General features: G+C 42.6%; 1 protein-coding gene across 2 annotated transcripts; it reads right to left on the bottom strand.

Moving 5' to 3' along the window:
• Window positions 1-762: 762 nt before the first annotated feature.
• On the bottom strand, window positions 763-23,958 carry LOC147149065 (calcium-independent phospholipase A2-gamma-like). 2 transcript variants are annotated; one of them, XM_086029372.1, is made up of 10 exons: window positions 23,795-23,958; window positions 22,315-23,553; window positions 20,742-20,891; window positions 19,770-19,921; window positions 18,752-18,846; window positions 18,195-18,366; window positions 17,800-17,857; window positions 17,008-17,202; window positions 5,931-6,129; window positions 763-2,607 (listed from the first exon to the last, which is right to left on the bottom strand). In XM_086029372.1, the coding sequence occupies exons 2-10, from the start codon at window positions 23,482-23,484 to the stop codon at window positions 2,330-2,332; spliced, it is 2,469 nt and encodes an 822-aa protein (XP_085885498.1). In that variant the 5' UTR covers window positions 23,485-23,553; window positions 23,795-23,958; the 3' UTR covers window positions 763-2,329. The 2 variants fall into 2 exon arrangements, with proteins under 2 accessions (XP_085885498.1, XP_085885499.1); XM_086029373.1 differs by having other exon boundaries at window positions 22,315-23,384.
• Between the last annotated feature and the right edge of the window lie 231 nt (window positions 23,959-24,189).

Here is a 24,189-nt window from a genome sequence, read left to right as displayed (position 1 = left end):
CAGGCCGCTGTGTAATTACATTAGGGTCTTTTTTTTCTATTGAGTGGGAGCAGCCTTTATTGGTTGTTAACTATGTTAACACGCACGGGGGAGGGCCAAACAGACACACGCACACACACGCAAACCAAACAACACTTGACTCACTAAATACAGAAAACATTTGGAGTTAAACGTCTAAAGAAATTTTATTGGGTTTATGCCCCCATTTGAATCATTGTTTGTTTCTAATTTTTGCGTTTCTAAATTCTAAGTTGTTGCAGAAAAGTGTGCTTATGATCACAAAATGGAAAACGTTAACTTTGAAAATGTTAAAAGGTAAATCAGGGTCAAGATTTCTGTTTAAAATTGTTGAAAAAAATACAACAATGTGGTAACAAATTCATTTCTAAGTGTACATTTCAGTGTACATTTCAACTGCAATTGCATATTTTGTTCAGTAAAATCTGTTTGGTAGAAATTTGTCCTTTGTCTTTAAATTAATAATGAAGATTTATTAAAATATGTATTTATAGTTATTTTTCAATTAAACAAATTGTAATTTTCAAATGTATTTTTTTTTTACTTTTTATATGAAATTATTATATAATCCTATTTATATATATTTAATAATAATAATTCATATATTTCTGTTAACATTATTTTCATTGTGTGTGTAAAACAAAACATCACATTTTAAAACTACTGTATCTACATATATATGTAAAAATACACATACAGAATAGTATATACAGTACATTAAAAATAGGCATAGTCTACTTGTTTACATTTGACACATTTTTATTCAGATTTTTTTTAGCTCAGATTTAGTAGTCTGAATCTCCACAATTACATTTCATGTGTATTTACATATTTGTATGCACTAATATTTTGAAAAGAAAAAAAAAAATAAACCAAAAACATAAATCTGTAATTTAAAAAACATCCCTTGATCCTGATTAAGATGGCTGCCTTTAACAGATTAAAAAGTGAAGTCACAACATGCTTTTTTATCATTTCAATTAGGCAGAACCAAGACATGCATCATAATTAAGCACAAATCAAGACATGCACTTTGGGAATACTGTGTAGACGATGTATTATCAGCCCAAATGTCATCCGCAGTCATTAAGCATCAAGTAGAGCATCCTTTAACGCTGATAAGAGTGTACGTCATCTTCCCTGAGAAGATGCTGTGTAACAAACAGCAGCTTCTGGTAATCGCGTAATTAAGGAGGCAGAATGCTGCGATGAGTTTTAATTACATACATAAAGACTCTGGAATTGTCTTTACAAAGGAACAGTGGCATTTTTTTGTTTTGCATCCATCTCACGGCTGGTTCTTTAGGATTCCCTGACGCATCAATGATACAGTACCTGCCTGAGTCAAGACACTCACAATGGATGTGAGCTGAGAAGTGACAGTGAAGTGCATGAAGGCAAACAAATATAACGCTAAAACGTTGACTTGGTAAAAGAAAAATTAAAAAAAATAAGTAAAAGTAACATCTGTTAGGTCCACTGTGGTTATTTATACAACTGCTGACATGTGCATTCAAATCTTTTCTGCCGCTAGAGCTTGAAATGTTAAAAGTAGCGTATATTTACATACCGCTCAGTGGGCTGACATTAGTAGTCCATTTTCTATGACTTCAATTGCCCATTAGCTGCATTTTGTACAAAGTAGAATAACATTACTTAAATTAGTTGCTTAAATGAAAAGTTGGCTTTACATTTCTAACGTTGCATTTCCATTTTTACATTTGCATTGTTTTTACATTTCCTTGCGGTGTTGTCGGAAGTGCCGTACACATACCGATTATCCTGAGCGATTATCCTGTGGTGTTGGGTGTGTCTTAAGAGTGATTTTTCACAAATCTGGTCGATATTTACAATGGCAAATCGCTGCGTGTCATCAACAATGCAATGTAGATTCCGCTTTCTTTCCTTTTTTCGCTTAACCATTTTTCTCCTCGTGTGAAGATTTCAAAAATCTCAAACCTCCCTTAAAAACAAATTGTTAGAAAACAACTCTTTATATGAGTCAGCCAATAGTTAATGAAAAAAGTGCTCACTGAAGTTAAAACAATCTGAAAACTTGACTTTTTGGAAAAAAAAGAAAAGTTCCCATTGGTTTGAACTGGTGCCATCCAGTTTAACAGCACTCGGGACAACAAAAAAATGACAAACAGTCGACACGATACTCATGCAGGGATGCTGCACTATGAGACGTGGTGTGCGCGTGTGTTACATCATAAACAAAACATGAGGCTCCGGTTCCAGGCATCATGGAAGAAGGAAAGGAAGCCTCCAATGTGTGAGGTAAAAATCTGTTGTTGTTGTTTCGCTGTGGCTAAAACTTAGAAGAGTTCAAGGACAAAAAGTTATACGTGTCCGCCCTGGTCCTGACCCACTCCGACAACCTCTGCACGGAGCCCTTCTCCCTGGTGAGGATGCGAGACACCTTCCGCAGCTTCTCCTCGTTCCTCTCCAGGTAGCGGAAGCCCTCGGCCTGCAACAGGGCCAGCTTCTCCTGGCGGTTGTCGTCGATGGAGATGTCCTCGCTCACGTACGGGTTGAAGCGGAAGTACGCGTCGGCCGGCAGGAAGCCGTCCAGCATGGCGTGGACCTCTGGAGAGCCGAAGAATCACACTTAATTATAAATCTCTAATACTTAGGTATGTAGCGATTATTTCGAAAATCCATTTCAAATCGATTCGCAAATCCATTTCAAATCGATTCGCTTCATTCCAGAAGTGTCGCACATTTTGAACGTGTAGAACAAATGATGCTTTTGCGCCAAACATCATTGCGTATTTGCGTTTGTGGATGGCTGCAGAACCACACCGGTGCACAGAGACAAGCATGGTAGCAATTTTTTCAAAATCGCATTGAATCGAAAATCGGGCACTGAAAAATGAGAATCGAATCGAATCGGGGCTTGAGTGAATCGTTACATCCCTACTAATACTGTATGGCACTCAAATTATTTCGTTTAGTTTCAGGTGTGCATTTGAAGGGTCATCCGAAAAAAAATGGTTCAAATATTTTTCATCTGTGAGGGAAAAAGGAGCGTGAAAGCCACTATATGAAGGGTACAAAAGTGAGTACACCCCTCACATTTTTGTAAATATTCTATTAAATCTTTTCATGGGACAACGCTGAAGAAATGACACTTGGCTACTGTGGAAAGCAGTCAGTAAACAGATAGTATACCGTAACTGTAAATTTACTGCCCCCTCAAAACAACCACAACAAAAGTGAGCACACCTCTGAGTGAAAATGCACAAACTGGGCCCAAAGTGTCGATATTTTGTGAAACCCTTGACCGGCAAACTCGCAAAATGCCCACCTCCGACGATGAAGACATTGTATAGCATACGTCTACGCTGTCAGTGTCAACGCTGCGGCAGCTCTCCATGTTGCAGAATAAACGCTCAAGGCGACGACAAGTCAAACCGTCTGCTCGGGCTACTTTCAGCTGCCGGACGTTTAAGAAAACAGCTAGATGAAAATTTCACACAAACAGCAGGGGAGAAGAATAACAACATTTTCCCCACAACAGTTCAAACGTTTTATTTCAATTGATGGTCTTTAAAAGCGAGGAAGGAAAAAAAAAAACACATGTATTTTTGCCCCATTCATATAATTTCCCATTTGTTTACACTCTCAGTAATAAACTATTTTGAACTGATTTAGAAATCCTTACCCCAACAGACTGTTTGGTTTGCCAGTCAAACAGACAGTCCTGGAGTTCAAGTGTGACATTTTGGCCATGTTTTGTTGCCACATGTGCTGCCTCGTTTACATCGTTTACATCAAAACACTATTAGATCAAGTGGCGGGCTTGTGAACACCGCGACAAAGCAAGAGGGCTGTAACAAATAGTAATCCGGTGTTTTCACAATAAAGCCAAACTGTGGAGGGAGCTTAATCCCAAATAGACGAAGAACAAGAATTGCGTCGTAACATCTAGGTCACGCGCACACAACAGTGCCAAATTTAGGCACAACAGAGGAGTCTGTGTCCAGACGTGCTAAAAGAAGAGTGGGGCACACCAGAGCACGCGGGTTTGAAGTAGAACGCACTGGGAGCAAAGTCATTAGGGTGTTAACAGTTAATTTCATGAAATAGGCACAATTTTAACGGCGATTCGCCAGATTTGACAGGCATGCAGGGTTGTAGAGTGTATATGCACCCACATATCGCGGTTCCTTCAGCTTCGGCTCAAACGATTGGTTCTTCTTTACGGCTGGCTGTGACAGCCTTATTTTTTTTTTTTTTTTTCAAAATTGGGATTGATTTTGACCCAAATGTGCCAAAAAAAAAAAAATGCAGACAAATTTTGCCGGCGCACCGAAAGGACAGGATGAGTCGACTGGGTTTTAATTTCATGCGCACACTGCGTTATTGCTGCAACTCGTGCGTCCATAGATGTGCTGCGGTGCATCTTGTATATTGATTTGGAGACGAAACCAGTGGGAAAATTGCAGCTTTCCAAATAAGCTTCATCAGTCTCAACAGTGCATGACACACTGCCATAACTTACTGAGCTAGACTGGAACAAAAAGACGAAACGCATGCCTGGTTTTGACTTATCGACACAGAACGTTAGTGAGGCTTCTTTCAAACCGGTGTAGAAACTTCATGTCAGTCATGAAGACACAAACAAAGATGACTTTCACAACTACTGTGACTCAGTAAGCTGCAGTCATATTTTTTTCACAGAAAGTAAAGAAAAAACATGCCTGCGAGTGGTGTTATTTTTAAATACTTTTAAATAATTTATCTTTTCTTTTGATTGAAGATAATTCTATGTTTTGCTTTGAATGTTTTAAAGCACTTTGAGTTGCATTTTTATGTATGAAAAGTGCTATATAAATAAAATGTGATTGATTGATGTGATTGATTATATTTTCGCTACGTGTTGATACACCCCGTTGCGTAACTTAATTCTCGATGCTATTCGTGATCTATGGTAGTTTGCGTCGTGTGTTAGCATCAACGTAGCAGAAGTTGTGAGCGTTGTTAAAGGGAAGTCAACCCAAGCATATTTTTTTCCAGAATATGTTCTATGCAGGCCCACTCGTTAAAACACGGCATTCTGATTAATATTGCGTTTGTGCAATATGAGAAATCCACCCGTTTTTAGCTAGCTCAGGGCGCGGACATTTTTGTCACTACTGTCGACTGAAGATGACGTCGAAGTTGCCCAGGGCTCGGATAACGACCAATCACGGCTCACCTGTTTTCTGAAGCTGAGGATTTCTCGTATTCCGCAAACGCAATATTCATCAGAATGCCGTGTTTTCTGGAAAAAAATATGTTTGGGTTGACTTCCCTCTTTAAACACTAGGTGTAATTCTCATTGCACGTACAGTGCTCGTACCTATTCATCAAAAAAATTGGTCGGATGACGGCTAGCATAGCGTAAAAATTAAAAGTATCTCAAAAAAACGACAGTACTTACAGTAATGCCGTTGAATTTGGGAAAATGAAGCTACGGGCCACCAATGCACTTTTCAGGCGTTTAATTGAATGCCGGGAGAACATTAAAACACAAACACAATGAACAAACATGCTTGCACGTGACACAGTAATTTTGTTACATTTGAAGCTTGCATTTTTCTGTTCACACCTTCTAAATGTGTAAAACAAAAAAACTGCAGAGAAGTAATGGAGGGTACATAGACCGTATTTGTTGACATGTTCAAATTTTAACGACAAAGGCTGATTAACTCATTCACTGCCATTGACGGATTTTCATGTCTTTTCATAGCCATTGAATCCCAAGAACTTATTTAAATTTTTGTCAAATGTTTTCAAACGTTAGGGTAGAAGGGGTCTGAAAATGTCTGGCAGTGAATGAGTTAAAAAACTCCCAAATGGTACCTAATTGAACAGACGTCAGCTTTCAAAGCATCGCGAGTCAACCTCCCCAAACCGTCACTTACCCTCGGTGTCAGTGGCGCTGCTGATGACGTTGGTGATTTTGGTTTTAAGGCTTGTGTATGTGCCACTGTTGCTCTTGCCTGCCGTTTCCAAGCGGCCCGTGCCGACCGAAACCACGCACTCCAAAGGCGTGTTGGGCCACAGACACTTGCACTCGTGAATGGCCAGCGCTGTGGGGTTGTTGATGAGCAAACCTCCGTCCTGCCATACAGAAAAAAACAAGATGCACAATGACGATGGTGGCAGTCACAATTTTATTCAGCCTTGGAGTCATTTTTTTTTTTTTTTTTAACTTTTGTCTTTATTGAACATTTACACCAGTTTTACAAACATCATATCCAAAAATATTTGTGCCTTTTTTATGATATAATCCCCCACCCGAACCAATGAAAAGGTAAAATTAAATAAAAATAAAAAAATTAAATAATAATAAAAGCGGAAGTCAACCCAAGCATAATTTTTTCAAGAATATGTTCCCAGCAGGCCCACTAGTTGAAACACAGCATTCTGATTAATTTTGCATTTGTGGAATATAAGTTAAGTAGCAAAATGCACTTTTAGCCATCTCTGGGGGCGGCCATTTTGTCTTCTGTCGACTGAAAATGACATCACAACTGCTCACAACGACCAATCACGGCTGACCTGTTCTCTGAATCTGAGCCGTGATTGGTCGTTGTGAGCAGTTGCGATGTCATTTTCAGTCGACAGAAGACAAAATGGCCGCCCCCAGAGATGGCTAAAAACGAGTGGATTAACACTTATTCCACAAACGCAATATTTATCTGAATGCCCTGTTTCAACTAGTGGGCTTGCATAAAACATATTCTTGAAAAAAAATCTGTTTGCGTTGACTTCCGCTTTAAGAGTCATTTCATGGATTTTTTTTTTTTTTTTTTTGAGTCAGTGGATTTCATTTTTGAGGACCATCTGAGCAAACGAAAAGATCAATGCGGCTCCAGCGCCATTTGCAAGATGACAAAGCACACATTGCAATTATTGTTCTTTCTTTCCGCGTTTTTCCTTTTTTTTTTCCACGCTCACAGTTCCAGTCAGCCCCGTTTTGAAATCGAACAACCGCCCAGGAGTGCTTTTGCTTTGAATCCACGGTCCACCTAAGGCTATGGGGGGGGGGGGGGGGGGTGTAACTGGAGAGACGACAGGGATTGATGAATAGGCATGAGGTTGCGGGGCTGCAGGGTTGGCAGCAGGATCAAACGCACAGGGGCCAGTCCTCATTAATGAGGCCAGGCTGGGGGTGGGAGCCGTAGGGCCCCCCCCCCCCCAACCAAGTGTCTCGGGAGGGACACGGGAGGGGGTGGATGAGAGCTTGTTTATGACACTGTGGTGTTTAATCGGCAAGTTCATGCTCGTATTATTTCTGTTCAATACAATGGTAAGTGAGTTTTTGCCTGTCAGAGGAGATGCCACGTGGATTCACATTTCAGGTGGGGAGCTGGCCACCCTAGTTCCTTTAAGTGGAATGATGGCAAATGACACCGCAGTAGACGTCCAATGATCGTCTGCATGTGGGCGCTTGCAGGTCAGAAGTAGCGGCTAGAAGTAGCCGCGAGCATCTACATTTCCACCGAGTCCAACATTGTGATGACATTTCGGCTGTCAAAGATGGCAGAACTGCCAAGGGTGCAGTTTGACCAAAGTGGAGCCATTTTGGATGCTGGCACACCAAGACATTAATCCCAAACGAGTGAGAAAATGTATTGGACTTGCTCCAATTGAAGACTTAACAGGACTCAGAAGCAGAACGAATCCAGCAGGAAAGAAGAACTCAGCGTTTTTTCTTATCACTCTTTCCACTGTGTCCACTTTGTGAACTGAGTGGCTTTTGAAGTCTACCCAAAAATTGTCTTTGCAATATTATGTTCTATGTAAAAAAAAAAACAGGCCCCGAAGCAAGATTTGAATTTGGAAATTTGAAATGGCTTTCTGAAGAAGAACAGGCCAATGAGTATAATGTTTTAATGTGATGTTCTAAACACAATAAAGTAGTTAGACCTCAAGTTGCATTTGATTCCGTAAAAAAGTTAGGAAATAATGTCTATTGAAAGTTGGGGCCCATTTCTTTTTTTTTTTAGGGGGTTTGTCACCCTGTATTACATTTGCGGAATATTAGTTAAGCAATAAAATCCATCCGTTTTGTCCATCTGAGGGGGCGGCCATTTTGTCCCTTGCTGTCGACTGAAAATGACATCACTGTTGCTCAGGGCTCAGGTAACGACCAATCATGGCTCAGCTTCAGAAAACAGGTAAGCTGGTTTTGCTGCTTAAAGTGGAAGTCAACCCCAAAATTTTCTTTACAAGAATGTTCTCTGCAGCCCCACTAGTCGAAACGCGGCATTCTGATTAATATTCTGGTTGAGGAATATGAGTCAAGTACTAAATTCCACACGTTTTTTGTACATCACAGCGGGTGGCCATTTTGCCACTTGCTGTCGGCTGAAAATGACATCACGGTTGTTCAGGGCTCAGGTAACAACCGGTCATGGCTCAGCTTCAGAAAACAGGTGAGCCGCGATTGGTTGTTAAGTGAGCCCTGAAAAACTATTATGTCATTTTCAGTAGACAGCAAGAAGCAAAATGGCCACCCCCTGAGATGGATAAAAATAGGCGGATTTTGCTGCTTAACTCCTATCCCACAAACGCTGTTCATACTAGTGGAGGCACTTAGAACATATTGTCAAGAAGAATTTTGGGTTGACTTCCTCTTTAACTCATTCACTGAAATTGATGAATTTACTTTTTACTCTTTTCACAGTCCAGCCATTCAATCCCAGGAACGTATTTATATTATTTTCAAATTTTTCAAACGTTTGGGTAAAAGAGGGTCTGAAAATGTCTGGCAGTGAATGAGTTAACTGTGACACCCCAGTTATGGGTTCTTTCTCTTCTCCTGGTGGCTTCACCCAAACATTGACCAAGGACAATTAGATCATTACAGGCAGATTCCTCCTGTGAGCGCAAAGTTGAATGCTACTACGTGGCTCCGTTTCAGGGTACCCGCTCGGTGAAGCGAGTCGAGAGCCTTTAATTAAGAAACTTCTGAAAAGTTCTATACTTCCTCTTGCGGACTAATGGTCTTTTTTCAGTGTATGGTGCTCATAACCTTTTCCGAGGCATCACTTATTTTAGAGTCTACCAGGTTTCAACACATCTCGCATGATCTTATCTTATCTTATGAGGAAGTACCGGGCTGAAACGATAACGAGAACAGGTTGGCAGATGTTGCAACTATAACAGGATGCGAGATATGCACACATGCCCATAGCCACGCTCTCACTTTAACCCATTCACTGCCATTGACGAATTGACTTGTCTTTTCACAATCTAGCCATTCAATCCCAGGAATTTATTTATTTTTTATTTTTTTATTTTTTCAAACGGGAGTCTGAAAAGGCCTGGCAGTGAATGAGTTAAACGGTATCCTGTTCACATTCAAACCAATGGTCCATTTAGGCCAAACTGCAAATGGGCTTTGCATTCAAAACGGGCAAATTTAAGCAGTCTGCCGAACACAGAGCACAATGTCAGGTTGTTTCATAATTTAGGTGGTATTTCTTGCGAATCACATTGGGAGAGGACGCCTTGCGTCACCAAATGGATGTCCTTGGAGAGTGCGCACCTGTCAGCGACAGATCCTTTAAGAGTGAGTTCTGAACTGCTAAATGGCAAGCGGCTTAATGATTTCCCGCCGATGTCGACTGTCGATCCTCCAGAGGATTAGCACTCTGCCATGCTCGCCTTCGCCCTTCAGGGGCTGATCGCCGGCTCATAAACCAGATCATCATAAAGCAAATTTTCAACTAATTAGGCCTTCTTCACCTAAGGGAACGTGGTTCACTTCTACTGATTGACAATTAAGCTCTTAAAAGTAATTGCTCCAACATCACATGGTGAAATGAGACTTGCAGGAGAACATCAGCCGGCTTGAATAAACTAAAGCGCAATATGCACTGCTGTTTGAAATGACTCATCTTCCATTAGCGTTTGCGAACTTATCTCCCCCGTGCCACTTGGAGCTGCCCTGTAGGGGGGTTGCTGATCTCAATAGAAAAAAGGCACTATCGCCGAGATCAGTAAAAGTCATTTCACGGCCGAGTGTACGTCAGACGCCATTAGCTTCAAGAGCAAATTTTATTCTCTTTGTTAAAAGTGGAAGTCAACCCAAACATATTTTTTCCCAGAATATGTTAGATGCAGGCCTACTAGTTCAAATACGGCACTCTGATTAATATTGCGTTTGTGGAATATAAGTTAAGCAGCAAAATGCACCCACTTTTAATCATCTCAGGGGGCGGCCATTTTGTCACTTCTGTCAACTGAATACGACATCAAAGTTGCTCAGGGATCAGGTAACGACCTATCCCATCTCACCTGTTTTCTGAAGCTGAGCCATGATTGGTCGTTACCTGAGCCCTGAGGGTGTGTGGCGTCACTTTCAGTTGACAGAAATGAGAAATCCATCCGTTTTTAGCTAGCTCATGGGGCGGCCATTTTGTCACTTCTCTCGACTGAGGATGAAGCAGCTCAGTTGGCCTTCGTGTTTGAGACTTACAAGTAGCTGTGTGCATCCCTAATAAAAGACGATTCGATACGTATCTCGATGCATGGGCTCCGATACGATTCAAAGACGATACTTTTGAAAGTGGAACAATTTGATTTGGTTTCATTCGCTGCACGTCTTTAAAATCAAAACCGCTTTTCAGAGTCAAACCGTTTTTTGTTAAACGCCTACTTGCCAGGTAGATTAAAAAAATAAAAAATACTTTGGGGGTGTTTGGCACGGCTAGCATGTAATTAAGCAAAGATAAACCCTCTAACAGGTCCAAGGTCTCCCGCGTTTGCTCCTCAGTCAGATATTTACTCTCACAATTTCCCGCTCCGGGATCAATAAACTCAAAGTATATGATAAATGAGCTGAGCCTCTGACATGCATCTGGTGTGGTATTCAAATCGCAGCTGTAGTCATTACAAATTGCCTTTGGCCAAGTTGTCAAAGCTGAACTGGGGCACTGATTTAAAAGCAGGCTCTGCCAACCCGACTCTCCCTCATATGCCAAGGACGCGGTCACAAGTCCTGAATACATGATTATGCCTGTCGAGATGGTCATTCAATTCATAAAAGAAGGAAATTATGCTGGAAGCAGAAAATCACTTTCATTATTAAAATCAATTATGTTCATGGCAAACAGAGCATTGTCCATTTTGCCCGGAAAGTAAATCATTGGTTCATTGAGCTACACATAAGCTGCCAAGACAGCATCCAAATTGCATAAAGGCCACCTCAGTTAGCGGGAAGGATGAGCGTGACAATACTGTCAGTGTTGGAAGTGCCACTTAAAAGTGGCAGTCGGCCCAGTTCAGAGGTCTTCACGGCAAATTATACGATTACGCCGAACAGTTCTCCTCCTTCCCTTTTGGATCTCACGGGGCTCGAAAGGTCAGAGTGAGGTTCAATTGAGCTCACCCCAGCTGACAAAAGAGGCGGGGACTCATCTGTGTTGAGCGGGAACCGATGCCTCAGGCAGGGAAAGCGTTTGAGATTTACTGTCCGTCGTTGTCTTTTCCCACACAAATACACGACCACACATGTGCAGCCGGTATTGTCGCAATGAATCACGTGGCTATCCAACCGCTGGAGATTGAACCGCGCTACAGAAGTGCACGCATCCACCGTGATTAGATTTACTCAAACTAGACTCCCTTGAGGTGTCATGTACATATTAGTTGACTTCACACCACTAAACATCCCTTTTGATTTCCACCGTCTGCTGGGTCATCTCCTGGGCAATTTCACTCTAATTTCCCCGCTGCAAGCAAGGAGATGAGGCTGAAGACGCACTTGCATATTAATACGAAATGAATGAATGCAAGGTGTGACTCAATGGTTTATGCGGGGAGGTATTTCCTGGGGCGAGAGCAACGTAGTATGTAATGAACAAGGAGCATAATCGGTACAGAGGTCCGATAGACAACACAGTCAGTTGGAGACTCGCGTGGCAATGACAAAGGCCAGAGCATCCTTATGTTGCGGCTCTGTGCGGCTTGGGAAAATAAATGATAAGTGTCCGATTGAAGTGTATGTTATTTTTCTCAAAAACGTGCATCACGTCTTCTTATTAAGTCAACGTTTTTGACTTCCTTCTTCAGACCTTGTGCAATTTCGGTGATCAGCATTCGCCTTCTTCAGAGACGTTTGACAACACAGGACATGTAAGCAGGCGGCCGGCAAGCGTGAAAAGCCCAGCGTCACGAAAACTGCACAATATCTGAACAATAGGAATGTCATAATATCGTGATATCGCGATATTAAAATCGCCACGGTAAATCGTTGTCGTCATGTCACGATATTAATTGCAGCAAATCTGTTTGGAAGCCAAAGAGGTTTTCCACTTGTGCAGTTCCAGCACCCTCTGTTGGTTAGTTTATTAGTGCAATTTAATTTGATGCCACCTATGTTTCAGACCCACGCTAATCGCCAATAGGAGCTCATCACTGGCCAAGCCTATTTCTTTGTGAATGCGGGTATGTACAAAAACAGAATATTGTGATCATTTTTTAAATATGAGCTTTTTGTTTTTACAATATCATGAGCTTTTATACAGTACCGTGAGCTTTTTATATATCGCCAACCTTCCCACAATATCGTGATAATTATCGTATAGTGAGGTTTCATATCGTGATATTATTGTACCGTGACACTTATCGTGACATCCCTACTAAACAAAGTATTTTATTTGAGTTTGTTTAATTGTAGTTGTATATTGTAAGATTATTGTCATCTCGAAATATCAAAATAAAATTATATATCGTCGGTGTCAGCCGAAAACCTCGGAAGTCCAAATATACTCAAATTCATTCTTCTAATGATTCTAATGGTCCGTCCCTACATCCTTTGTAATTTTTACGCAATTCTAGCCCATTTAAAGCGGTGAAAATAGCAAAGCTGGGCATTCCGTCTATGTGACGGACCAGTCCGTCTATCCGTCACTGACGGACGCCGGTTTTGCTGACGGTTGACGGATGACGGGAAAAATATTAAAATATATGATGGATTAGATTTTTGTCGGACTCGCCGATGGACGGCCGTTTAAAATTAGAGGCGGACCGGCTTATAAATGGGGGAAAAAAAAGGTGAATGCCGGACAACGGGAGGGTACCCACGCTGCAGACAGATGATGAATAACGGACGCTCAATTTTTTGTAAAATTACCCAGCACTGGAAAATAGCTAATACTAAAATAAAGCACGATTTCACGACACAATGCGGAATGTGGAACCCGTGTGGCGTAATGACCGCCCTATTTACCGTCTAATAGTGTTTTGTTGTCCTTTTTTTTAGACATTAACGAGTGAAAATAGTAACGTTCTCTGGATTAAGTTGGTTTACTTGTTTAATATGGATCGATGAGAAAAGACCCCCCTCAATCGTGCGCCGTGAGGTAAGTCCGTTTCATTTTACTTCATAGACACGATTAGCGATGGACAGGCTAATATCTTCATTTCAGATGTCAAAAACTGTTTTTCGGCTCCCAGTGTTTTCTTTTCCGTGGAACCCGGGTCGAAATGGCTCTTTGAGTGTTAAAGGTTGCCGACCCCTGGGCTAGAGTATCCGCCATCGCATAATCTATGGGTATGCTCACAGCAGGGTTTAACACCAGAGGAGCTAGCCTGGATAAGGAAAGAGATTTATGTGTACCTCCTGAAATCCAAGCTTCTTCCCCATCAAAACTTTTTAGTTTCTCTTTGGAAACAGCTCTTAAGACTAGCCTTGGTTCTAGTGCCAGTGACTCATGATCTATACGCCATTCATTAATGGAAGCGCTGATGTGATTCACGACACCTCTCAGACTTCCTGCAGAGCACGGTGCCCAGTTGGCTCTCTCGGGAGCGCTCGCTAGCGGCGGTGGTGGTCCGACAATCCCATTCCCGCCATTAATAAGGATGGCAGCGCTGGGCACAAAAGCACACATCCATTTCAACCCCCACCCCCGTCGCCCGAGGAGATGCCATGGTAACAAGGCCCTCCTCGTCATTCCATACGGGCCCTCACACGCATTGTAAAACGTCTCAAGTCGTGTTAAGCCTGTGTCATTTAGTGCCGGGATAACCGGGAAATCTTTAATGTGGAACATGCGCCCTGTTCTTTGCTTCATTCCCTTGTTTCCACTCAATGGCTTTGTAGCAAGTGTGAGGCAGAGATAACAACAAACAAAGCTTCTCTTCTTCAAATAGGTAATACTTGCTTATAAATTCTCTATTTTCAAATCTTCGGAGCAAATGGAATTCCAAATGCGACCCAAAGATCACGTCGCCGATCAATCACACATTTCTAGGAGCATCGCTGGAAAAATACCAGCAGTCTTTCAGCACATTATGCGGCAACCCTTTTGACCAAACAAAAGGGGGATTGTTTGGCTCCTGAATTAAGTGGACAAGTCTGTGGGCGTGGGTAGAAAACAGTGAGATGACTCCCTTGTCAGACGGGAATCCTGACATCAGATAGATGGCATGTGCGCAGCACAAGTGGAACACATTCCTGCCAGTGTGATTCATATATGTCCAAAATTTCACGACACGTCCTTTGGGCTTGTCAGATTACAAGGAGATCAATTAGGTGACTAATAGGGTTTGCCATGTAGACATTTCCTACTTGATTAATTTCTTAGACCATGACTTCAGCAAGTAGTGCACTTCGGTTTGCCTTGGTGTGGTTCAGCGCAGTAAACCCTTATTGAGCTTGTTTACCCCCAAGGGGTGCATAGATGTACATAAATGTAGGGAAAAGTGAAATGGTTCTGTGCCGTGCTCTAAAAACTCAATTTTGAATCCAGTGACTGTTGTCATCCAGAATATTTGGTAAAAACGTTGCAATCTACCCACTGCCATTCCCAGTGATGTCCAGAAGTGACAATTCTCTGTCGACCAATCAACAGACCTCTGCTTTTTGACTGCCAGCAATAACAAGGCTCCAAGACGCTCTTTTGGCTATGAGCCCATTGTGTCCATTTCGGAAGATCCTTAAACCTTCAGATCCTTGACCCTGAAGAGGGGTTCTTCCACCTTGAGATCCGTAAACTTTGAGATGCTTGAACTTGAGGCAAAGTCTTCAATTTAGCTGAGATTCACTCACCAGCTCTCCATATAAGATTACTTTTGCCATGCGGGTGCCATACCAATCGAAAGTAGTTTCCAACTCGACGTTGTCTTTCCAGGTCATGTTGGTAATTCTTCAGAGGCAGCAAAAAGTGAAAGCTGTTGAGCCACTGTGTCCTCGCCTCTGGTCGATAGGCCGCAAAGAAGGATTGTGCTTAAGACGCAAAGTATGGGAAACCCTGCCTTCAAGTTGTAAGGAGAGCATCTCGTTGTTCCGGACAAGCTCGTAAAAGACCCAGTACCATCAAGGAGTTGAACTGTACTTCTTGGTGGAAACAAGGATTTAAGGTTCTGATATTCAAAGTTGATAGTATGTGGTTTGGAATAGAGGATGATACGGGAGTGGATTTTCACTCCCATCCCATCCCACTCCCACTGAAAAAAAAAAAAGCCCAAGACTGGCCCAAGTCTGAGTTTTCCCTACTGGATAATCCCACTCGCATTTGCTCCCGTGATCTTTTTACCCTGGACTCCCACCAATGTTCTATGCGCGCTCCGTATATATTTGTTTTGGATTCATAACGGAGGTCAAGTTTTGTTTTGTTGAATTATTTAATTTACATCAAAACGGAAATGACATGTACCCAATTTGATTTTATTTCACCGATCACCACGCCACTATGCGTGAGTCAGGTTTTTTAGATTTTTTTGTTTTATTGTTTGGCGGTGTTGTTTTGACCGTTGCAGTATTATAGGATGTAGCCAAGACCACTTTGATAAATGGACCGGTGACTCATTGAAAAAAAATAATGTGTGGGCCTGTAAAGATTTGTATTTCTTTTCTTCCTATTCCAATACCCGTCTCTAGATTGTCACGTTTGATCTTCTCAGTGGATAATTTCCCGTGACACACTAGAGGATCTCTCGGGGCATTCAGCAGCGTCAAGGAACAGGCAGAACACACAGAATATACGACATAAAATACGGAACTTGTGACTATTTAAGCAAGAACAAAATGCTTGCCTGAGGCACGACTATGCTTTTTTAGCAACCTCTCACTGACATCTTTGCCCAATGTGTAAATGCAACCTCCAATCGGGGATCAATACAAGAGGAACACGAAAAATATCAACGTTTGCTTTCCTCCCGCCAGCAAAGGAAGCGAGCGCGAAGAGAATCTTCCATAATCAGCCAGTTTGTCTTACTGTCCCGGCGAGGCAGGTGAAGCAGTCAAACGGCCATGTGTGATGTGGGAAACTCGGCCAATTTGCGCGACCTGCAACACGGCACAGGCGGGGGTGAGGGGGGGGGGGGGGGGGGGCCTCAGTTTTCCTCGACATAGGTGTGTTGTCATCAACCAGTCTCTTTCATTCTCTTTCCCACCCCCATTCACGCCACAACCCACAAGGCTTTCCAATTAAAAGCGAAGCCGGCGTGCCGCTGCTGCGATATTGCCTTTGATCCACTCACGCGCTTCATTTGTGTGCGCAGAACATCTGTGCGGCGAAAGTCAACCCAAGGAGATGTTGACACGTGTGGTGCCGTCAAAAAGGAAAAACGTCCGATTGAGTACATGAATAGAACACAAAATTTGAATGAATTTGATGTCTTTTTTTTTTTCCCCCTACGGCGTTATCGCACTTTACTAAGTTGTCTTACTCGTGCCGTTTTAACATTTCTGACTAAGCGCTTAGTCAGAGGGTAAAAGCATAGAGTGGCGTTAGGTATTGATCGGTAAATGGTAGCGTGGGGGGGGGGGGTATGTTTTGGCTTATGCATAGCAGTTCATGGGGGATGGATTTAAGTGCATCTATGCCTCACTCCCCTGGCAAAAGGAAAACAAACAATGACAGCTAGGAAATGAGGTTCCTCCCTCCTGCGCATATGGCAAAGAGGTTTGCATCCATCTGTCTATATTTTATTTATTTTTCCAATGCAGTATAGCGTGACTGGTCTCTTCTGACTCACCTGATGGAGATCACTCCCCAAGGGGAACTCCTGGAAATACCCGGGGGCCGCCGATGTGGCACGGATGGCTTGCCAGAGCTGGTGCTGACAGCCCCCCAGGTAGTGGGAGCGCACGCCCGGCAGCAAATTGTAGTTCCTGAACACGTAGGCCTTGAGAGGAGTGCCTCGGTTCACGATGGCACTTACCGCTGCCACCTACAGGGGGGGGGGGCGGCAAAAAATGCCATTCAAGTTGATGCCTTGAAGTTCGATTTACGCAGCAATGGCACGATTGTACTTTTTTTTTTTTTTTTTTTTTGCTCTCAAGAAGTGCAATTCGGCCTCTTGGATGAAACTATTACATGTCGGATATGTGCCAATGCGAATGCCTTCATTTGAGATCAAATGAGTCAGCCAACTAAATGTGTAATATTTCATATTTGTGTTATTTATGTGTCACTGGTTCCTTCCGTCACTGCCTGGTGAGGATGCTTGTGGAATTAGGTGCAAATTGGACATCTGCATATGCGTGTTGTTTCATGCGTACCATCAGTGTAAACACAGACATATCGGATATATGTCACTTGAAATGTGTCACGGTACATGGAAATGGGCAAAAATCAGACACGGGCATTAAATCAGAATTGCGCACTTAGACCTGCAGTGTAAATCCAGCCTAAGGCATCGTGAGGCCTCATTTCCAGATGAGCCTAATTCAAGGTGACAAGACTTTATATTGATACAACATGCAATTAAATGCAATGGGCACTACGACGCTCTGTCTGTGTCACATGCAACAATGAATTCACTCACTTTGGGACACTCCGGATTCCTAGAAGTCTCCACTAGGAGGTGTGAGCCCATTTTCTCTCTGTCAAAGGGCAAAGGGGAGTTAATTACTATGAACTGCAAATCAAGGTTTTTATGACTATTACATGCAAAATTGCAGTGGAACCTCCAAGCACCATTTAACACAAGATGCAAATTTCTCATAAGAAATAATGTGTTCCACACAGGAAAAGTAACCTTTCAAAATTTGTCAGTGTAAAATTATGATGGTTTACATCTACAGTACATTTTTCCTTTAAAAAGAAGTTCCACAGTCTCATAACAATAGCTAACAAGACGACCACAAGCCTTGATCTCTGGTTTTGAACTTATCTACTGACTCTGCTCCTTTTGCCATCAAAATTCACAGCAGCACTAACTTGAGCATGCTCTCCCAGGCTTCGCTGTCGTAGAAAGCGTGATTCCAGCCCATCTTCACTGTGCCGACAATCACGTTCTGCTTGAAAACGTCCGAGCCCAACTTTCGGTACAGATCGTCACAATCGCTTGGTGGGAGCTGGAACACACCCAGCATGAACCCCAGGATTGCACCTACAAGGTGAAAGTCGGTCAGAACAATTATTGTCCCCTCTCATGATCTAAGGAAGCATAACAGTACCGAAAGCGTAGCGAGGAGGGCGTGATTAAAAAATGTGTGAGATCAAAAAGAGAGCAGCTGTGGGCCAGATGGATATTTGGAGCTTGCGCAAGCTTGTGTTGGTGATTAAAGGCCAATCTGGACGCTAAATGGAGTGCTTCAAGATGCTGCAAAATAACACAGAAGCTGAGGATGAAGTAGTCCACAGCACCCCCGTGTGGACATTTTCATATGCTCCTGTTAGTTACGACTGGGAATCATAACACTGAAAAGTCTGGCCTAGTAAGTATATAGCAGCAAGCCACATAATCTGTGTTACAATCGTACATATACACTCACCTGTGCTGACACCGCAAATATAATCAAAGAGTTTGTAAATAGGTTTGCCGGTCAAGGCCTCCAACTTGTGCAAAGTCTGAAGGGCAAGAAGTCCCCTGAAAATAAAAAAAGCAACAACAACAAATGATAAATGACACCGTATGTGCTCTATTGTAAAGATAACAACAATCGGTCACAAACCAAACTCAGTTCCCCCATTTGTGGCAACTACTATAATAGCTTCAAATCATTTCCTTGCTTATTTGAATACGTAAATAAATGCCGCAAATAGATCCACAAAAGCGAACAAATTACAGCTGGCGACTCTGCACAAATGGCGATTGAACCTAGTACACATTGCGACTTGCTGTAAAAGTTGTGGCGCGATTGTCAGAAGATTGGAAGAAGCGGATTACCCTGGCTAGGCGAGAGTATGGATATTTGAGAGGCTGTGAAAGGGACTCTCCACGCTTCGCTTTCTAGCCACATTTCTATATGAAATCAGAAATTAGTGAAGTATTATTAAACACAATAAGATATACTGAATATGGTATGGCTTTATACCAAGAAACGTATTTTTCTGAAGACAGAGTGTCATTAACTGGCCGTTAGATCTAAATCCTTGAAAAGCCCGCGATTCAAACTCCCAAACACAGCAAAACTAGTGGCCACCAGTCGGCAAATCGTGAAAACTAGTTGGGGAAGTTCGCACACTGTGCGACAGTTCGGCTGCGTCACACTGTGAGCGGCAGGCTATTCGTGTAGGTATGGATTTTTGGTAACAAATACAATATTCTCTGCAGTTGAAGCCACCATACACCGTAATTAAATACGGTACACTTCATATATTTTTAAATAATTTTTTTTTGTTATGCCGTATTTTCTATATGTTTGGCCTATTATGGCCCATCACTAAAGAATGGGTTACCTGTCATGAAATACCGGTAAGCCAATTTGGCATTTCAGAAGCTACACGGACGTAAAATTAGTCCAACAAAAAAAAAATCTTTGTTCACATAAAAGACTTCAAAACTCATACCTTAACCCTCCCCCGTCTATGGACAGGATGCGTATACCGCGGCCTTTCACGGGTTTATGGTAGCCCACCAGAGCAAGAGCTTCTCTGACCGCTTCCCTCAATCCAGGGTCACTGGCCTGCTGCAGACGCAGCAGGCAGGGGATTACCTTCTCCTGATGAACAAAGAGACATTTAATGTGCTGACTCATATTCAATGTGCTGACTCATTCCGCAATTTGGAAGCACAATATGGTCATGAGTGCTGAGGTTAACACTGGGATCAAGAAAAGTGTCATACTTCATCCCTCCTACTCTGCCATCCATCTTCTTTCATATTATCGCATGAGAAAAATTGGGGTTTCCAATCAGCGTTTTAGCTTAACGGCCACCACTTCCAAAATCTGAGAGTCAAAAGGTTTTAGTGCACTTGTTCGCAGGGGATTACTTACCATCCTTACATCAGCAAAAGTGGCAATGGTTGGAAACAAGTTAGTTATCAAATAAAGCTGTAAAATAAAAAGCAGGGCAGCCTGCCTGCGGTGACATTTTGTCAGACTCAAACAACGATAATTAAAACTACAAGCGGCCATAAATGTGCCTTGACAACCCCTTTTTCGTACCGAATGCTCAAAATGGAACTCTAATGCCAAGCTCCGCCCACATTATAAGGCATAGGCAAACCCAACTGTGCAGGATTGCAGCTTACAAAGGAGGCAAATTTCCTACGTTGTGTTACGGACCACTAATGAACATAGATCTTTACCATAATACACACATGCATACAAAAATGAGTAGACACGTTGATGAACCCCAAAAGGTGATTTACCGCGTGCATATGTGTATTATAGCACACAAACAATACCAGACCTGTATCAAAATCAGTGTCTATGATAGATAATAATTCTCAGTTTTGATCAGCACTGTTGTTGGTCAAATTAAATTGTGCAGGTGTACCTAATGTTAGGTCTTAAAAAAAAACATAATCCGACTGACCTTGACGGCAACCCCACATGTCTCTGGAAACTCTAGCAGGTGGTAGCTGAGGTCCTCAACCCTGCTGATGTAGACCCTGACGTCAGTGGCTCTGTGGAGCGCCTGGACTAGTGCCCGGGTTCGATTGTCCACGCTAACCCTGGCGATGATCTGGAAAATGGGAAATGGAAAAACGAAAATTGATCCCGAGCATCACAATATTAGGTAGCCAATAATATCAGTTCAACTAAAACAATTTTTTCAAATACAAAATAACAGCAAATAAGGCGACTGCAGGTACAAGAAAGAATCTTCAATTCACTTGGTTTGAAACAAAACCGCAATGTGTATTCTCAAGGTCAAAGTGGAGTTCTTTTCCTACTTGTGAATGAGTGTGCATGCTTGTTTAACAGTGAGCTCATGACTATAAGTAGTACAACAAAAAAAAGATGCATGGCCATCTCTGTGATTTACTTCATCTAGAATCAAAGTGCCAAATTTAATGCAAGCGTCATGTTACTATGTCACATGTTTGATGCCTTATGCCAGTGCCTCAAGGAGGTGATCCCTCTTGAGATAAACACAGCCTGACTTTATATCACCACACCATAAAGGCCCAGGCATAAAAGAAATTTACAGGCCAGTCTAAAAATAAATTACCTCCTAGAATTCACACCACAAAAGCGTTTAGATACATGGAGGTGCTGGAGAATGTTGTGGCAGCTGGCGTGATCCCGCTATCATTTGTTCAACGGGAGCAAAATTCCGTTCATTTTTAAATTGGTAACTTTCCAAGGGAACGAACTGGAATTTATTGCAATAATCCAGGAATTTACTAGCTAGAAGGCTGGCTATGAGTAGTCAACTTAAATATAGTTAAGGGAAAATCTATTTTTAGCATAAACTTGATTTCAATAACCAGATTTCATGAGCCCAGTGAGGGACGATGCTTTTTATTTGCATAATGCTGAATGGAACTTTTTTAGAGGGCGGAGCACTTTTCATTGAATGGGACTTTGTTGCTGTTTTTGGATGCCGGGTGCATTTTTGGTATTTTTTAGAATGGGTTGGCTCGGGTGGGGTTGACTATACGTAACTCAACATTCATGGTTTTTGTTCTTAAACATTAAGAACGGCTTTTTAAATGAAATATTATTAACATAATAAAGTGCTACTTACAAATAAATTGTGTTGTATGCTGTTGAAATTATGTTCATGTTTTTTATCGTATTATTTTGCAGGGATATTCTCTTATGACAAAACAAAATATTGAAGGCAGAGCACGGCATTTTACTAAAATTTCCCGGTCTGTTTGTCGCTTTCCGCCTGCGGCCGAGGTACCCTTCCGCCGTCCGGCTGTCCGCCTTTTTGTCTGACCGGAACAAATAGTAATTGCCTATAGGCCGGTTCGCCTATCATTTTAAACGGGCTTCCGTTTGCATTTCCGTCTACAAACTTCGTCCGATATTTATGCTAGAACATGACACCTTTCCATTAAATTGTCCCCATCTCCCATTCAATACACTTCAAATGGTGTAATTCATTACAACTCTACAAATGACTTTTGCTGATCCAATTTGCACTCAAAACAAACCTTTTCCCTTTGGACCAGAAGTTTCTTGGCCTTCTCCTCTGCTGCTTTCTGCTCCGTACTGACGGCCTTCTCTACCTGCTTCACTGGCGCATCCTCCGACTTCTTTACTTCATCCGTGGCACTTTTGGCCTCCCCGGTCCTGAATTTGGGCACCAAGGGGGCGATGTAACTACCCACAAAAGCTTGCACGGTGGGAGCGGAATAGGACAAGTAGTGACTGAAACCTTTCTTGGGGGATGCGGGTGCAGCAAGAGGAATATGGTCTGGTTTATTGCACACAGTGTCACTTGTTTGAAGGGCCTGAGAGGGGGGTTTAGATGCGGCGTCAACATGGTTGTCAACATCTTTTTTGTGTGTACTGCTGCCGAAGTAGGAATTGACGTGGTGGGCTAGATAGTTGTAGGTTTCATCCAGGTTGACTGAAAATGTGCTGGGGTGAAAAAGCGCAGGGGGTTGTTTGGAAGACAGACTCCCATTCTCGCCAGATGACTGATGAGGCTCCTCTGGCTTGACGGTAGCAGCTACACGCCTCAGTTTTTTCTCCTTTACTTCCCGCGCGGTCAAAACGGCAGCAGTCGCACTCGCTTGTGAGGTATTACGAGGCTGCAAAGCCGAGGGAGCTGTCGTACCTCCGTCCAGTTTAGCCACAGATGTCTGACTAGAAGGACTGGGTGACGTACTCACTGCATGCTTGGTAGCAGCTGGAGAAACCGGAGTGATTTCCACAACTTTTGATTCGGGCGTCGATGCCACATTTTTGCCACCCTTGTTTGTTTTGAGCCGGGCAATCTTTGAGAGGAGGTCAGTTTGCGCCACAGCTTTGGAAACTGTGTCCAATGTGTTCTTTACTCGGGACATGTGCTGGCTAAGGCCCGTGGACCAACGCGATGCTGAGGTGTTGAAACGCAGGCCGCTGGTGTGGATCCCAAGCTTTTGTCTCACAACCTGGTTAGCCCTGCAGATGCGTGCCTTCTGAGCCCGGAGCCGCGAGTGGAAGACGTGGTTCTGGCTGAGAGGGATCGCCTTCCCGCAAGGAGGATGCTGGACGTGGAATGAACAGTGTAAGGTACCTGAGAAGGGAAATTGTGAGGATGCTGATTTGCAAGGGCGCCATAAATAAAACGTTCTGTTTAGTTTAAGCCAGGCACTGAGACACGCTGTATGACTCATCCTTTTTGTAAGCCACGAGTTCTGTCCATCCAAAGGAACTTTAACGCTACACTCCTGCTTTCCATGTACCTGGTGATGATCAAAACAAAAATGGGAGGAAATAAAGAACATGACAATGACAATGAAACACTCACATTAAATATGAATACGAGCCACGCTATAAATACACAAAAATACAGTGATAACTGAACGAATGATGATGGAACTCAAAACAAATGCACTCTTGAGAACATGGAGAAAATGGCATTGCCGCTAGCTAACAGGCTAGCAAACAAACATACCAAACACAATACACTGGCGCAAAACATACCACAGCTTTTATATCGTCGTCTCAAGGTGAGCCGCAACCTTTAAAATCGCCTTCTTCATCTGCCACCCATCTATAACCCAGTAAATGACGACATGCGGGCAATGTGTCCGAGCTGACGCCTGATTTCCACATAGACGTGCCGTCGCCAGAAAAGAAAAACAACAACCACGTGAGACGTTAGAGGGCGTACCATTGGTTGGCTAGCGTTTGACCCACTAAAATCGGGAGCTTTGATTGGCTGGTTTTCGCCTCATAGCAAGCGTACTTACAGTTTAAGCGCAATAAGCGTACTATTTTCAAATTGCATATTATTTTTGCTAAATAGAATGAAGGTACCGGAAACATTTACCTTAACAACATATAGCTAACCATAGATAAATTGCAGTACTGAGGAC

This window comes from Filicampus tigris, chromosome 4 (genome assembly GCF_054856515.1).
Source record: "Filicampus tigris isolate MCC_2025a chromosome 4, RoL_Ftig_1.0, whole genome shotgun sequence".
NCBI lineage: Eukaryota > Metazoa > Chordata > Actinopteri > Syngnathiformes > Syngnathidae > Filicampus > Filicampus tigris.
This window is presented reverse-complemented; position numbering and strand designations above follow the sequence as displayed.

Bases quoted from the DNA above. Each gene is read 5' to 3' on its own strand.
- LOC147149065 (XM_086029372.1), bottom strand. From the start codon at position 23,484: ATGAGTCATACAGCGTGTCTCAGTGCCTGGCTTAAACTAAACAGAACG. The intron at 17,858-18,194 runs GTTAGTGCTGCT...GCCCTTTGACAG, and splicing joins GCCTGGGAGAGCATGCTCAA to AGAGAAAATGGGCTCACACC. The intron at 6,130-17,007 runs GTGAGTCAGAAG...TCTGTATGGCAG, and splicing joins TGGGGAGTGATCTCCATCAG to GACGGAGGTTTGCTCATCAA.